Source organism: Lithobates pipiens, unplaced genomic scaffold (assembly GCF_037356315.1).
Source record: "Lithobates pipiens isolate NorthernLeopardFrog02 unplaced genomic scaffold, aLitPip1_a1.2 Scaffold_23, whole genome shotgun sequence".
NCBI lineage: Eukaryota > Metazoa > Chordata > Amphibia > Anura > Ranidae > Lithobates > Lithobates pipiens.
In genome coordinates, this window is record NW_027507785.1 from 190778045 (window position 1) to 190796153 (window position 18109).

Below are 18109 nucleotides of genomic sequence, written 5' to 3' on the forward strand. Positions count from 1 at the left end.
TCTACAAGTAGGGATGAGCTTCGTGTTCGAGTCGAACGTACGTTCGACTCGAACATTGGCTGTTCGTGCGTTCGGAGAATTCTGAACGTTTTGGCCGTTCGCGTCAAAATTCGAGTGACGCGCGCGGACCACAATGCACTGCGTTGGCGCAGTGCATTGCTGCCCGATGATTGGCCAAGCATGCACTGTGACCCCGCATGCTTGGCCAATCGCAGCGCCGGCAGCGAGGAGAGCTATGATTGGCCACAGGCAGGATGCCTGTGGCCAATCATAGCTCAGGCTGTGTAGTGCACGCCCCACACTATATAAGGCCGCCTTTAAGGCGGCCTCCTGTAGTGTGTTACTTTGCATCTGAAGCAGTGGGTGTTCTGTGTACCTTCAACACAGTACACACCAATCGTTTTTGGCTGATTTCCTATCTTGCTGCTGTGTAGTGGTTGTTGTCTGTGCCCTGACTGCAGTATACACCACTATATTCACCTCACCTATATAGCTAGTGATCTAGCTTTAACCACTTAACAACTGCCCATTGCCGATTAACGGCTTCAGGGCGGTTGTTTAACTCAGAGAGGCCGTTAATTAACGGGCTCCCAGAATTCTGCTCTCGCGTGCCCCGAGGTGTGCGCACTCGAGAGCATCCGTGACCGCCGGGTCCGCAGGACCCGGCGCATCACGGTAAACGGCCGCTCATAGCGGCCGTTTAACACGTGATTGCTCCGTCAAATGACGGAGTGATCACTTGGAAACAAACCGGCGTCATGTTATGACGCCTGTTCCTCCCTCCCCTTTCTGTACCGATCGGTACAGCGGAGGGGAAAGAGATCGGTGTCAGCAGCGATGTGGGCTGCATCTGCAGTGCCCACATCGCTGCTCACCGAATTTAACCCCTCAATTCCCTGCCAATACTCTGCAATACCAGTGCATACTCTGCAGTACCCTGCCATTACTCTGCAGTACCCCGCCATTACTCTGCAGTACCCCGCCATTACTCTGCAGTGCAGTACCCTGCCATTACTCTGCAGTGCAGTACCCTGCCATTACTCTGCAGTACCCTGCCATTACTCTGCAGTACCCCGCCATTACTCTGCAGTACCCCCCATTACTCTGCAGTAACCCCCATTACTCTGCAGTACCCCCAATACTCTGCAGTACCCGCCATTACTCTGCAGTACCCGCCATTACTCTGCAGTACCCCCAATACTCTGCAGTACCCTGCTATTACTCTGTAGTACCCCGCCAATACCCCGCCAATACTCTGTAATACCCTGCCATAAATTGCCATACCCAGCCATACTCAGAGATACCCAGCCATACTCGGTGATACCCTGAAATACCCAGCCATAGACGCCCCCCACCCCTCACCGCCCTCCGGTGCTTCTACCAACTCGCCAGTACGATCAAAGCCAGAATCTTTTTTTTATTTTTGATTTCAGGCTTCCCAGCCTAGAGGTGAGATGTGGGGTCATATTGACCCCCCAGATTTCACTGTAAAGAGGACCTGTCACCCCATATTCCTATTACAAGGGATGTTTACATTTCTTGTAATAGGAATAAAAGTGATCAACAATATATTTTGGGGGAAAAAAATGTCAAACTAAAATAAATAAAGTAAAATGAACAATAAAAAAATAAAATAAAAATTAAAGCGCCCATGTCCCCATGTGCTCGCATGTGCCACACATGTGAGGTATCGCTGAGAATGTTAGAGCGAGAGCAATAATTCTAGTCCTAGACCTCCTCTGCAACTCAAAACATGTAACCAGTAAAAAAATATTTAAAGCGTCGCCTATGGGGATTGTTTAAGTAGCGACGTTTGGCGCCATTCCACGGGCATGTGCAATTTTGAAGAGTGACATGTTTGATATCTATTTACGCAGCATAACTTCATCTTTCACTTTATGCAAACATTGGGCTAACAAGTGGTTAATAATAGAGCTTGCAGTCAGTAGTGTTAGGGTGCGTGCTGTCTGCGTGCTCTGTACCCAGTACATACCGCTATAATATAGGGCAGGCCCCTACTTTCAAACATCCAACTTACAAACATCTCCTACTTGCAAACGCAAGGAGACAGCAGCAAGTGAGATGAAAAAAGATGGACGACAAAACAAATTATACAGGGGTGATAACCCTTCCCTATGTTTTCCAAAAAGCTTAAAGATATTTTTTTTGACTGGAGCTACACTTTAAAAATGTACCGGTTGAAAATGACAAACAGATTCAACTTAACACAACAAACCTACACAGTCCCTGTCTTGTTTGCACCGCCTGTATACTGCTGTTCTGAGTATATAGGGCCTGGGGGCCACACGCATTTCCTTTTTTTTAATATGGGTACGGGGTTCCCCTTAATATGTGTACAAGACCCAAAATAGGCTGGTAATGGGCAGGGAGGGCTACCCATGCCATGTTTCTCAAGGATTTTCAACCATATTGCAGGAACCAGATATAACATTAAAACCGCAAGCAGTTTTAAATGGTGTTATTTCCGTTTAATGTCATTTTGTGCAGGGACTGTTCTAAACACGGGAAACACGTGGCACTTCACAGGCATACTACAGACACCCCCCAGGCACCATATTTAAAGGAATATTTCACTTTTTTTTTTTTCACTTTAATCGTCATTAAAATCAGTGCTCCCGCCAAAACGGTAGTTTTTAAAACTTTTTTTTGCAGTGACCCATGTCCCCTGAGGCAGGAGGCAGGTCGCCAAACCCTTTTTAGGACACTATCTTGCATATTAGCCGTTAAAATTAGCATTTTCCAATTCGAACGTTCGAGTCCCATAGACTTCAATGGGGTTCTAACGTTCGTACCAAACGCGGGGGTCGTTCGCAAGTTCTGGTGCGAACCGAACCGGGGGGTGTTCGGCTCATCCCTATCTACAAGCTACTCACCAACCCAGTTCAGGATATCAAATCTGCTGCTATACTGAAATGGGAAGACCTTCTCAAATGTAATTACACCCACCAGCAATGGCTCAGCTCCCTCAGAAGGCCACTAAAATTCTCCCCATGTATCATCCACTGAGAAAGGGTACAAAAAAGCCTACATAACTGGTACCTTACACCATCTAAGTTGGCAAAAATATACCCAAACACATTCGACTCCTGTTGGAGAACTTGTAGCCACTCTAACACAACAATACATATTTGGTGGTCTTGTCCCAAAATGAAAACCTTTTGGGCTGCCCTTACAAAACTCCTTTCCTCCATCCTATCAACTCCTATGTCACTGTCTTCACATTTGATCCTTTTGGTTTTAGGCTTTAAATACCTGGCCCCCGGCCACTTACCTCATTCTAACTTGCGTCCTTAATGCTACCAGGTTGACAAGTGCCAGAAAATGGAAAACTCCCGAGCCCCCCCACACTCACAGAAGTGATTCAATTGCTTAACAACCATTGTCTCATTGAATTCATGTATGCCAGGACCCACTTGTTAGCCCCCGCATTCCTAAGCACATGGAATCCCTGGTTAGTACACCCTAAATGTATACCCCTACCTCAAACTCCTATGCTTGTAACACAACTCTAAGATATGGATACCCAAGGGGAACACCTGCTCTATCGCTACTCTCACTGATCTGTGGCCCTAGATGTAATAGACCACACATCATGGTTATATTGTTATTTTTTCAGTCACAAAAGAACGACTGTTGCATCACAGATGACTGTAACTAGCCGCATTGTTTTAATCTTGTAGTGCTACCCATATGATCAGTTTCATATTCTTTCTGTATTACCAATATTTGGCAAACCTTTTTATATCAAACACATGGTAACATGGAGGTTGGATGTGTTGTCTCTCCCTCAGGATACAGTATGTTCCCAGATAGGGTGTCTGGTGGTAGGAAAATGCCTTTCACCTCCTATTACGATATAGCACTGAAAATGCTTTACTTTGTCTGTTCTTTTCTATTATATTCTGTATTATATGATAAAACCCAATAAAACTTTTGAAACAAAAAAATAAAATTACCTTAATACAGTCCTTCTGCAGGACCTGAATAATGGCAGAACAGGACTCTGGGATAATGATCCCCAGAGCCTGGGGGGGAGATGCCTGTCGTGAACTTGAGGTCCTGAAGGCTTCTCCCTATCGCCAAGTACCGCAACGTGGCAACTAGCCTCTGCTCCGGAGTGATGGATCGCATACAGGTATCCAGCCTGCTGATATAAGGGGTCAGCAAAGCCAGCAGACGGTGAAAAACCATCTCATCCTGAGATGGTTCCTGAAATCCTCAGGATTATTCTCACGGATCTTACGAAACAAAGGCATATGCGAGAATTGGCCATGCTGGCGCAGCCAATTCTTCGTCCATGAACTTCTCCTTGTCCTGTTCATGGATCGGGCTTGGGTCAAAGTATTAACCCCAACACCAAGCACCCACACAGCACGAACTTGAGAACGAGTATGTCCATGCACCATGGCTTCAAAACAGTCAAACAAACAAACTTAACTGAACGCACTGCAGAACAGCAAGGCCTGTGAAGAGCGACCTGAAGAACAGGAACGAGCGTACCAGAATGGCCCGATATACAGGTACGAACTGACCAACATGCACTGGAAACCAGATAAAAACCTCACAAGTCCAAACTGAACCACAGAAAACGATCAAAATAAGCTGAAATCTGAAAAGCGTGAATCGTCTCTAACCAAACTTCTACTTACACGAGATGAACACGAGATTAGCAGAAGGAGCCCAAAGGGTGGCGTACTGGGGCTTGAACTTCCTTTTTCTAGTCCCGTCGCTGTACATCACTGCGCTCGAAACTGGCAGACTTTTGGAGTGATCGTGTGTGGGTAAGAAAGTCTGGCGGACCTCCGCTGCAAAGTCCATCATATCTAGTCCTTAGAAAAGTCAGATCATGTGTACGTGGCATAACAGTACCCCAAAATATACAAAAATATTAAAAGTTTATTAATAAAGGATAAAAATTTTCACATGTGCATGTATATCAGAGACATAAAAAGACACACAGGGAGACGGACGGATGTGCCTTAGCTGAGCTCCGCGGAGACCTCTCAGCATCTGTTGCCATCCGTGTCCGCCGGGCGTTTTTTCGCCCTTCCAGGCAATCCATCCATCCCAGGGACCACCCGAGCTCCGGACGGAGCCGCTATTTTCGGCCGATCCATCGCCGAAACGGACCCCGGGGCTGCGAGCGGCGAGACAGGCCGGTCTCCGCCGCCATCTTGCGGCCTACTCCGTGCCTCGAGACCTCCGGTCGGCGGTTCTTGAGGCGTATCCTGAGTCGGATCCCGCGGCACATCTCCCTACGGGAACCACCGGAACCCCTCGCTTGAGACAGGAGGCGGATGAGCGCCCGCTGGAGGCCCGCAGAGGTTCGAGAACTGCGCCCTGAGAGGTGAGACCCGGCGGCCATCTTGGTACACCCGAGGCCTAAAGCAGCCCTCCTGCAAATCCCTTTTGGCAGCTGCTCCACAGATTCCGGCAGGGAGAACATTGTCCCCACTCACAGTTCAGCCTGTCCCCCACTGGATCGCTGCCCACCTGGTTCTGGTGCCTCTCCGAGCCCTGCCCACACGCCCTAGGCCCCACCGGCGGCCATCTTGGTGCACCTAGTCCCTCCACCCACCCTCCTGAGGCCTACATCTCTCTCAGCCGCACCCTGGTTTATGTCTAGACTCTCATACTCCAGCGATATAGTGTTACCTGGGCTCCAACCCCCCCTCTACCCTCTAATCTGCAACGTCCTATTCTGGGGTCACACCCCGGGTCCCTTTACTTGACGGACATGTGATCACTCTCAACGAGCCCTAGCCGCCTTTCAATGTTCCCCTACAGCTCACAGTCGCTACCTTTACATGGGGAGCTCCACGTGTAACTGAATGTATGCCTAGTCCCAACGCCTCATGGTGAAATACGGTCCGAAACACCTCCCTCAATCTCTATCTCCTGAACTGCGGCCCTCACAGACTTTAGATCGCTTCCTAAGCAGGCCGGCCTCCCCTGTTCCAACTCCGGGTTCTTCCACATACGCACAAGTGGCTTCCCAACTGTCCGTACAAGATAACCCGAGTCCTTTGTCAAAGGGCCACTTTGACACAATGTCCGCCCCTGTTACAGTTGAAGTACTCGACGATAAACTGCGAGTTCTCCTGCAAGACTTGACCAGTAATGTTTCGAAGGAAATGGGCAAACTCGCCCATGAACTGCGGGGGGAGCTGGCCCAGATTGGGGAACGGACTGACGTCCTGGAAACCAAATTTGACGATTTATTGCAATATGTACACGTCTTGGAGGAGGACAATGCCGGTTTGAAGCAGTCTGTCTCACAGCTCCAGTCCCAACAGGAGGACTTGGAAAACAGGGAACGCCGCCAAAATCTACGCATCAGAGGAGTCCCCGAGACCGTTAGTGAGGGGGAGATTAAACCTTACCTTCTCAGCCTCTTCAATGTTGTCGCCCCTAAAATCCCGGACATTGATTGGAGATTGGATAGGGCCCACAGGTCTTTAGCCCCAAAGCCCCCAGCCGGGGCCAACCCTAGAGACATCATTGTACGCTTCCACTACTACGATAGCAAAGAAGCTCTGACTGTGGCCACCCGTAACAAGTCTCGTCTGGAATTTAAAGGGGCCAAAATACAAATTTTCAGTGACCTATCCCCCATTACCTTGGCTAAACGTCGCAGCTTCCGCCCTGTGACTGCCCATCTGCAGAATCACCAGTTTCCGTATCGCTGGGGTTTCCCCTTTCGCCTTTCGGCTACTAAAGATGGGATTCAATACTCCATGAGGGACCTTCAGGAAAGTGAAGCTTTCATACGCAGTCTGGGTTTGCCACCACTTCCTGACGAAGACCCTGTCCCGCTTCCGACGACACCCAGACCCACGGCTATTCCGACACGGATTTGGACCCCAGCTCGTCAGAGATCGCAGAAATCCTTCTCTACTCCCCAGCGGAACTTACATCCCAGACTACCTCCTTGAAGAGAACATTTAAGTGCTGTGTTTGGTTTATCTTGGCTTCGGCCCCTATTTCGCCATGTTTGAGTTTTTTTTTTTTTTTTCTCCCCCTCTTGACAGTGGGGGTTCGCACCCCTAGTTACGGGTTGTGACTTTTCTTTTTGTTTTTGTTGATTGGGACTATGGTATATTGTTCACGCTGCCTAAAGCTTTTTTCTGGAAGGTGGCAGGGTCCCTCTAGATGAGCAGGTACCCCTGATGTGCCTCCTTTTGTTCCGCGGCTGCGGCTGCGGACTCCTGGGTGGTTTTTACCCCCCAGGCCTTTTTGCTATTACTTATAGTTTACTTTTTTACTTTTTAGGCCTTTTTTTTGGCCTTTTTTTCATTTCTTGCCCATTTTGGCTGTTGTCTTTTTCAATCTCTAGATGCATTATTGTTGTCATTATATGTTTTTACCCGCTTTTCATTCCTAGGATACACCACGGCTCCCAGTATCTCCTTGGTTTACTCAGGTATATTTGTTTATTGTATGTTGGTTATGGGTACTTTAAGCTTCAACTACTTGGTGCACAATGGCTTTAAGGGTACTTACATACAATGTTAAAGGCTTGAACTCTATTCACAAGCGGTGGTTGGCTCTGAAGGAGTTCAAGTCCTCCAACGCAGACGTGGTCCTAGTCCAGGAGACTCACTTCCGCCCAGGAGGCTCTCTTAAATTTGCTGCTAAACATTTTCCGGTTTCTTTTATGGCTTCCGATCCCTCTGGTAAAGCAGGGGTCGCGATACTGATTAAAAAAACCTGCCCGTTGCGGGTGAAGTCCTCATTCCTTGACCCACAGGGTAGATACATTCTCCTGGACTGCGACTACTTATGCCGCTCACTCACTATAGTTAATATTTATGCCCCAAATTCGGGCCAGGTTCAGTTCCTCTCTGGGGTCTTGGATGCTCTGGGCTCCTATGCTCAGCCATTCATGATCATTGGCGGGGACTTTAATATGACCATGTCTGCTAAGAGAGACAGACAAACCCTTTTCCCAGGTAATCCCTCTTCCAAAACTGAACGTCAATCCACTGCGTTTCGCAAGCTTATTAGATCCCATCACCTGCTAGATATTTGGAGGATTAAACACCCCACACACCGCCAATTTTCTTTTTATTCCCCCCCACATAAAATGTACTCTAGATTGGATTATATTTTTGTAACGGCACCTCTACTGATGTCGGCAGTAGCCTCAGAGTTGAATCCCATGACGTGGTCGGATCATGCCTCGGTCCAGCTCGACCTTACCCTCTCCTCCTCTACACCCAGGACCTGTCATTGGAGACTTAATGACTTCCTTCTCCGGGATCCGGTCACTAAGGCTCATTTATCTCAAAGTTTAGTTGACTTTTTCCAATTTAACGTGGGATCTGTGCGGGACGTATCCACCCTTTGGGAGGTGCACAAGGCCTTCTTTAGAGGAGAATGTATCTCAGCCGGCTCCCGCCTTAAGCGGGACTCGGCAGCGCAGAGACTAGATATTCTTTCTCAGTTGCAAAAAGCTGAAGCTCTGCTCCTGTCCTCCCCTTCGGTGTCTCGTCTCCGCGCAGTGACCTCCCTACGCGAACGGTTAAAATCATTAGATTTGCATAGATGCTCCAAAGCCCTACTCTGGGCAAAACAGAAATTTTATGAGTTTGCTAACAAGCCTCATAGGATGTTGGTGAATAAGCTCAAACCCCGCCCATTCCACTCCTATCCCGATCTTCTTATTCAGTCGGATGGCACACCAACCTATTGCCCCTTAACAATGTCTAAAGTTTTTGGTACTTTTTATAAGAAACTATATAACTGCCTAACCTCCGATCCCAACCACGCTTTCTCCCAAGATAGCTTTAATGACTTCTGCACCTCTTTGAAACTACCAGTGTTATCCTCTTCCCAGATGGATACCCTGAACGCTGCCGTCACGCCAGAGGAATTGGCTGCGGTAGTGAAAGCTCTCCCATCCCATAAATCACCAGGCCCAGACGGACTTCCTTATATCTATTATAAATCTTTCCTTCCGACTCTGAGCCCTCATTTGCTAAATCTTTTTTCCTCTTTACAGAAAGGTAGAGTGCCTCATTCCCAATTCCTACATGCGCACATAACGGTTATCCCGAAGCCGGGTAAATCCCCTACCCTACCGGACAATTACAGACCCATAGCTTTACTTAACTCCGATTATAAGATCTTCACCAAAATTTTAGCTAATAGACTTTCCTCGATGATTCCCGCCCTCGTCCATAATGACCAGGTGGGATTTGTCCTGGGCAGACGAGCCGGTGATAACGCTAGACGCACCATCGATCTCATAGACCTGCTAGACAAAACATCCCGCCCTGCCATTATTTTGAGTTTAGACGCACAAAAAGCCTTTGATAGGCTGGGATGGCCATACATGTTTGCCACGCTCCAGCGTTTTGGTTTTTCTGGTTCTTTCCTGTCAGCCCTGCAGGCCTTGTACTCATTTCCCACGTCCCAGGTCCAATTGGCATCTTATAGATCCCCACTCTTTACGCATAGTAACGGCACTAGACAGGGATGTCCCCTGTCCCCCCTGTTGTTTATTTTATGCCTTGAGCCCTTGGCCGCAGCTATAAGGGAAGACTCAGATATAAGTGGGATCTCTCTCAAACTGAAGGAATATAAGTTGTCCCTTTTTGCAGATGACATCCTCCTCACCTTGACGAAACCTCAAATTTCCCTCCCCAAACTTCATACACTCCTGGATACATTCAGTAAACTCTCGGGGTATAGGGTTAACACGACTAAAACTGAAGCGCTCCCCATTCATATTCCTCCTCCACTTCTGGCTTCTTTAAAGAATGACTTCCCCTACCATTGGTGCCCGGTCTCCCTTAAATACCTTGGCATTAATTTGACCGCTACATATAACTCCTTATACGAAGCTAACTTTGTCTCTCTGATAGCGGAAACACATAGTCTGCTCAGAAGCTGGTCAACTTGCCCTCTGTCCCTCCTGGGTAGGATTAATGTATTAAAAATGGCCATACTCCCTAAATTTTTGTATCTCTTTGAAACGTTACCAATTGCTATTTCCATGCCTCAGCTTCGGAATATTCAACGGGCTTTCACTAAATTTATATGGGGAAATAAAATGCACAGAATCGCCCAGACCGTAGTCTTTGCTCCGCGGTCTCATGGGGGGTTAGGAGCTCCTGATATAGTGAAGTACTTTTATGCGACTCACCTTCTGCCGGCTATCTCCTGGTCGTCCTATTTCGCTACCAGTAGATGGTCGGAACTTGAAATGAGTGTCATTGGTCCTGTTCACCCTTGCTCCATGTTGTGGTCAGATCTGCCCTCCTCTATGGCTCGGCTTAGACGCATACTCCTTGGGCCGATGTTATTTACTCTATCCATATGGAAAAAATGTTATGGGAGGTACTCTCTCTCTTCTCCATGCTCACCCTTGTTAAATGTCGTTTTCAACCCAGACTTACCTGATAGTCTCTCCTTGAAGAATATGTACCCCTGGTTCAGTTCGGGTATCTTCCAACTTCGCCACCTAGTAAACCCGATATCTCGTAAATTCCTATCCTTTTCAGAACTTCAGAATAAGTACGATATCCCGAACCAACTCCTATTTTCATACCTCCAATTTAAACACTATTTTCACTCCAGATCCCCTGACCTGGCTCTGGTCAATCCCACCATCTTTGAAACTTTATGTTCCCAGGGTCCTTGCCAGAAGGGCCTCATATCCGCCATATACAGTATACTTCACAATTCTACTGCTCCCACCGCGGAGGCTCACCTTTATATGAGGAAATGGGCCACTATTTTACAGACTCCCTTAACCCTCTCTCAATGGCAAGACGTCTGGTTGTCTACCTCCAAGGTTTCTAGGTGCGTGGAGCAGAGAGAGACAGCCTACAAGGTACTGATGTTTTGGTACAAAACTCCTGAAATGCTACACAAATATGACCCCTCTATATCTAAGATGTGCTGGAGGTGCTTACGACATGTGGGCACCCATTATCACATTTTTTGGAGTTGCCCCTTGATTGTACCTTTTTGGTCTATGGTCCAATCCCTACTCCATACCGTGTTGGGGATCACCATCCCTATAGACCCGAGGCATTACTTGCTGGGCCTGCCTGTTGCCACGCTATCAAAAAGCGCTAAGAAGCTGACAGCATATGTCCTCCTAGCTGCCAAGAGAGTGATCCCTGCTCTTTGGTTGTCCTCCTCCCCCCCAACCCACTCTCAGTTGATTTCCGCCATTGCAAACATACGTAGAATGGAACATATGACTGCTTTGGTACAAGACTCTCTACCTAAATTTTATAAAATATGGGACAGATGGGACAACTCTATATCGAATCCTGAGACAACACCCCGATGTATAGACATGAGCTTCCAGGAAATTTTTCCCATGGCTCTCTCCCGAGATCCTACCCCTGCGTTACCTCTATAAAATACGGTATATGGTTTAACTATGCATCTTTACATGTGAATCCGTGGTGTATCCTGTTCCTCCCCCTTTAATGTGGTATTTTAAATTACCGACATTTGATATCCCGCCTGCGGCGGTACTTGCTGTTACAGTTGCAATGTTAATTTTGATTGTATGTATCGGAAGCATATGTACTTTGTTCTGTGAAAGAAATCTTTTTCTCAATAAATATACATTTATAAAAAAAAAAAAAGACACACAAAGGATGCCAAACAATCTAATCCTCCTCTCAGTGTTAGTTCTTTTTAGCCCCACATTGGTGGAGAGTAACCAGTTGCTTTAATTTCAACTCAGTTACGGTTTTGCAGGGAGTAACCTCCTTCTTCAGGAAAAGTTTCAGCAAAAACACTGAAATATGGAATAATACAGACATCAGTTTCAGTTTCTATTTGATCAATGAATATACTGATTCAGTAAGGCCTCATTCAGACAAGGTGGATCCGCTTGCACGGAGTCCGCCTCTGTCCGCCGGCTCAGTGGGAGTCCTCTGTTGATCTCCGCTGAGCCGGCGGATGACAGGTCCCTGTCTGCTCACTGAGCGGGAAGGGGCTTGTCGAGCGCCGCTGGATTCTATGGAGAGATCGCATGAAAAACAGACAGCATGTCTGTTTTCATCAGATCTCACCCAATCCGATCCGCCAGTGACGGATCCAGACGTAGGGCCATCCATGTGCTTTTGGCGGATTGGACCGGGTCGGATGTCAGCGGACATGTCACCACTGACATCCGTCGCTCCATAGATTAGCTTGGAGTGCCTGTTCAGGTCCGCCGTCAAAACTGACAGACGGACCTGAACGGTCCGACGGTGTGAAAGGGGCCTTACTATTATCACATACCTCAAGATTTGTCCAGTCACTGTCACCCCAGCGATGCCATGGGACAGTCCTCAACATTCTCCAGAGGAATACCAAGTCCTTGTACAGTTGAAGCTAGGTGTCTGCAAAAGTATCATATAAAAATCATGATAACATATGTGGCTGACAAAGTGCAGCAAACAGTATACACAATATTGTGCTTTAGATTCATGGGGGAAGAAATCTGATAATGATGTGGAACCCCTATGTTTACAAACTACACCTCTGTTAAAGACTGCTAATGTTGAGAACTCCAGGTCTCAGACATGTCTGACTGCTCCTTATCCCTCTGCTCCTCCCCACCAGGACCATACTCCTCTCATCGGTTGATGCCAGCTTACAGAAGGAAAGATGCTGCTGGGAAGGGCATGATAGAAGATGCAGTTCTGCTGCAGGGGTGGTGGTGTTGCATTATTGGTGGAAAGACTACAATTCCTAAGAGGCAATGGAACATAAGGGAGGAGCAGTTGGTGGAAGAGCGTGGACCTCCGTGACAGTATGTCTGGGGTCTCACCTGGAAGCATAGCCTGTGTGTCAGCTGTCACCATCAGTAAGCAGTGCATAGCCTCTGCTGCTCTGTTGTTTCTGACCTGCCTGAGGGAAGGACAAGCAAGATGGCTCATTATCACCTTCTTAATCCACTGTTCGCCTGAGCTCGAGCCAAAAATCCATGAGGGGCCCCTCCTATATCTGCAACTAATTCTGGGTGGCAGGATTGGTGAGAAGGTTATTAACCCATTGTCTACATTGTGTGGCAGTAACTGAGTCTTTCAAAAATAATTTGCCATACTCTCATTACATACTCTAATACTCATCACAAGTAGTTTTGTTTTTTCTGGCCCGGTAAAGTCCTGCAGGCAGCCTTGGGCCTAGCACAGCCACCCCAGTGCAATAGTGGCTATTATAGCTTATTGCCTTTTGTAAATCAACTTGGGGATATGCATGTATTGCAGAAATGTTCTGAGTATATGTATGGTGAGCTAGAGATAGGTAGTGGGTATAATGCTCCCTGGGGTAAGCAACTCTTTCAGACAGATACCAATCCACTGATACAGTGCCAACCAGTGGTGTGTTTCTTGTGCTGTATACATGGCTATATACAGGCGCTGTACAGTGTTCCAAAAATAAATGTTTAAAAAGCTTCCAAAACAACCTAGCAGTGTCCCAGAACTAACTACACAATCACAGTCCTAACTTTAAAGCTGTCCAAGCCTAATGCTTATCAACCTCCATGTACACAGTTTTACAGCTTGAACCAAACTTTAGCTCCAACAGACATAACCTGTCTGCTTCCCAGGCTGTAGAGCACTAACTGTGTGTCCCAGGGAAGTTGCCAAAAGGAAGAGGTGCAAAACCCAAAGTGAATAGAAGATTAGAGGTCTCGAAAGGTGTATGACTGGAGCATGGGAGTTGTGTAAATCCCAAACAGTACATTTCTAGACTTCCAGACATCCTGTAAGATACTCGGCTACAGTATATACAGTGTATGTTGTGAAGCTCCAGCTTATTGTTTTCTGAGAAGGCTGGCGTTCTCTGGGGTATGGTAGATCTGGATCAGGGTCTGGAGCTTGGAGACTTTGAAGAGATTTTGCTTGATATGAGGTCTCCAATCCTGTGTCCAGGACTTACTGGTTGTGTAAATGTGCACGCTCGTTATAAGCAAGGACCTGGCCATAGCTCGGAGCCCCCATCAGTAGAGAGTTAAGAGACTGCACTCCATGTTTGAGGGATACCTTACCCACAGGACTGAGAAAGTCGGGACAGCTGAGTGAATCTAGGAGACTAGGAGAGCTGAAGCAACTAGGTAAGTCCAGGGGGTGGAGAGAGACTATGAGTCTCAGAGGACTGAGGAAGAACCTAAGGAGTCAACAGAACCATTAATGAGAGACCAGGAGTGGGCCTGTGTAGCAGGGTGCTGTAGTCTACAAGGCTGAATGAGCCATGTCTGAGGGTCCTTTGCCTAGAGCAACGGTGGTTCTGAGGAGACATGTCAAATGTCTCCTCAGCATTGTACATTGCACATTTACTGTCAATTCCTACATTGTACATTTCCTGTCAACTTTTTTTCTGATGAAAATTCCCCTGCTTGGGTGATTAAAGGGGTTGTAAACTCTTGCGGTTTTGCACCTCAATGCACTCTATGCATTGAGGTGAAAAACCACTTGTAGTGCACCAGCACCCCAGAGCCCCCCCCCCCCCCTTTTACTTACCTGAGCCTGAACTTTCCTGTGACAGGGATGAGCACACTTGCTCCAGCCCGTGTCTTGGGTCCTGATTGGATGGATTGATAGCAGCACAGCCATTGGCTCCTGCTGCTGTCAATCAAATCCAATGACACGGGAGCCGGGGAAGAAGCTGAGTCCTGCTGTCTGTGTCAATGGATGCAGCAGCAGGACACGGGAGAGCACCTGCATGGGTGCCCCGAGAGATCGATTCTCCAACGGGGCACTTGAGAAGAGGAGGAGCCAGGAGTGCCGCAGAGGCACCCCAGAGGCACCCCAGAAGAGGATGATCAGGGGCCACTGTGCAAAACCAACTGCACAGAGGAAGTAAGTATGACATGTTTGTTATTTAAAAAAAAAAAAAAACACACTAAGGTTTAGTTATCCTTTAAGTAAGTATGTAAATAGAGTTGTGACTAAGCTATACAGGAGTGTGTAACTAAAACCTCTGAATTTAATGCTAAATTTTAGAAATACATTTTTGGGGTAATTGGTAAAGGTGATGGGAAAACTTAGTTTGTTAGTCAGGGTGGAGACTTTAAACATACCGTATTTTCCATTTGGCAACTATTAACTACAATATATGTGTATATTTTCATTTATTGATATATTTTTTATGGTTAAGTTTTAGGTTACTGTTCAAAGCCACAGCAAAGTAATGAAAATGAGGAACTAGAAGGTCAGTGGAATGAGGAAACTTTTCCACCTGGGAAGGTGGCAACTTACATTTGTCACCAAGGATACAGCCAAACTAGTCCTATTAAAAAGGCCTGCATTGAAGGTGAATGGATAACTATTTCTAAAGGACAATGCATTAAAGGTAAGGTTTCAAAAATATTAAATATGACATTCATCCAGAATTCACCCAAAAAACAAAATGTCACTGGGCAATATTCACCTTAGACATAATTTAATTGAATGTTAATATATCCAACATGCTTTTCTTTTAGCCTTCATTCACACTGAACAGGTGTTTGAAATCATGCGGGTTCATCTGAACTCACACGATTTCAAACCCACATTTCAGTGCAAGTTCGGGGGCGATTTGAAAGGCATCTGTGTGGGTTTGTGCACAGATGTCTATTGAAATAGCCCCTGAAGTAACCAAAAGCAGTGCAGGATCTACTTTTGTTAAATCGCATGCCAAATCATGCCAATGTGAACGCGGCTTAATCTACTTATAGATGAGTTGCGCAGAACATAAAAATCAATCAACATATATACAAAATTATTCTGTGTGTCTTCTCTATTCAGTTGGGCAACAAATGATTGTGTATGAAGTGCATATACAATAGTACAAAAACAAAAAATATATAAAAGTTTATGTCTCTTCAGTGTTCATTCATGTGCAAACACCACTTTGTCAGAAACAAGTATATGCTCACCTTCCTATGAAGTATGAATGAAAAATTTGTATCACCACAGAGTGGATACTTTTAAAATACTCTGTGCTACGTCCTATAATTTGAGACAGAAATGCATGACCATAGAGTAATTGATATATAAAAATTGTATTTATTATACATAGAAAAAAAACATTAAAAAATATCAACATTAGAAAAAGTCAGTATAACAAGGTTGAATAATTTATACTGTACATAGCTATAGAAAATAGCATAGACAACTTGGAGGTGAAGAACCACTCATTCTATAATCAAGTTTTTGGATTCCAAAGATAAGCTATGTAACAGATTATGATGATAATAATATCCTGGGCTCTACATGTTACGCGCCTTGTGCTTCTTCAGGAGAATCAACAGACTTAGTGAACTTAACGATATTGCACAAACAGTAATCCCAGTGTAAACTGCAGAAGGGTAATGTTTAAACATGTACGCAGAAGGTAATTGGTGATCTTGACAACACCAGGTGTGTCAGGGAGAATCACCCATTGAGGTAACTGATGTATACCAAAGGGACTGTCAGGGTACTAGAACAAATCTCTCAGGGATAACAAAGCACTAAAAAGGTTCCTGGGTATGGAACCACTGGACAAAAGAGCCTCCAGCAGAGATATACAATCCCAAATGTTTTTTTTTTTTTTATATATATATATATCAATTACCCTATGGTCGTGCCTAAAAAAGTCCAAGCCTTCTATTCCAAATTTTCTTCCTATGAAGTATGTATGAGTAGGGAGCAGAGTAGAGAAGGCTAGACCCTGTGTGATATTTTTATTTCTGCATGTGTCCCTGTTTAAGATTTGTACTCACTTCCTGCTTGTAAATACTTTTGTAAGCGTTTAAAAATAGAGGGGAAGGGAACACCTGAACCCTGGATAACAGTAAAAACTAGATTAAACTAAAAATTGGGTGCTTTTGTAGGAGCTACTCATTAAAACAGGCCCCAAGGAGGTGCTGATAAAGTAGGTCTTATAAAACTTTTTGTCCATACTATTCCCCAAAGGGTTAGGTAGATGGTCCCTTCTTCCCAGCTAACCTGGTATTAGGGGTCCTTTGAACCCCCTGACCAATGCATTAGGGACATACCTCTCCGTACTTCTTACCCCTTTGGTAATTACCCCTTCTTTCCCTTTCTGTAATCCTATTAACATTACACTCTACATTTTACCCTCCAACCCAATAATCAGGCCACACAGGAGTTTGGAGTATAAAATGGCCATAGCAGCCTTTTATTAACACTCTTCCAACCAATAACTTAAATAACTTTATTAAATATATATATAACAACTTTTTGGTAACGGCAATTTTAAAGAACTCCCAGTCAGTTGGTCTTTGACGGTACCACGTTCCACCTTTTTAAACATAACCTTTATTACCATTACACTGCGGGACCACCTTTTACCATACCAAGCCTCCGGCCGTTTAAAAGCCTGGAGACAACCACCTTCCCGCAATGCCACCAAATCCCGTATTCCAGCCTACCCTTCCGCTGGGATACACCAAAAGGGAGGGCCCATATCCCTATGAGCTCCCCCCCACATTTCCATCATCTGTTTCCTTTTGCCCCATCAAAGACCAAAAGACACCGCCACAGCCCGCAAGGATGACCCCCTTATCCTTAAGGGCCCCGCCACACCCTCAGGGCCCGTTCAATCCCATCTTGCAAGCCCAATGCCCAAAGGTCAATGCCCACTGCCGTCAGATGGACCCCACCCCCCCGAAGGTACATGCCCACGTTAACCTCCAACTCCAAGTGGCGCGCCACTAAACCCCCATTACGCTTTATAAACCTCCCCAAAACCTTGTTAACTTTAATTCTGGCTTTATTAAGTCTGACCACCGACCGTGCCATCCGCCATGCCGTACGTGCTACGATGTCCGACCAGACTATGACCATATCCGGGAAGTCCCTCCGAAGCATCAGAAAATCGCACTTCACGTCTGCAACAATATCCCGAGTGGACCTAATCCCCAGGTCATTCCCCCCAACATGGAGAACCAGTACATCGGGGGGCCTATCCAGTCTGGCGTACCGGTGTATTTCAGGTATGACCCTACCCCACTTCATCCCCGGGATACCCAACCACCTGATGCAAGCCTCCCTACGTGGGATCCCCAGCTGCCTTCCTTCCGGTCTGACATCTGCTCGCCTCGCACCCCAAAAAACATAGGAGTGTCCGAGAATCCAGA

At 46.3% G+C, this 18109-nt stretch overlaps 1 protein-coding gene across 1 annotated transcript in view; it reads left to right on the forward strand.

Moving 5' to 3' along the window:
* The window catches only part of LOC143927128 (sushi domain-containing protein 4-like), a 177097-nt gene extending 160786 nt beyond the window's left edge, over positions 1–16311 (forward strand). The window contains exons 3-4 of the mRNA XM_077451084.1: positions 15142–15341; positions 16192–16311. Coding sequence (XP_077307210.1) covers positions 15142–15341; positions 16192–16311 — 320 coding nt within the window. The remainder of the gene's footprint in view (positions 1–15141; positions 15342–16191) is intronic.
* The last annotated feature ends 1798 nt before the right edge of the window (positions 16312–18109 follow it).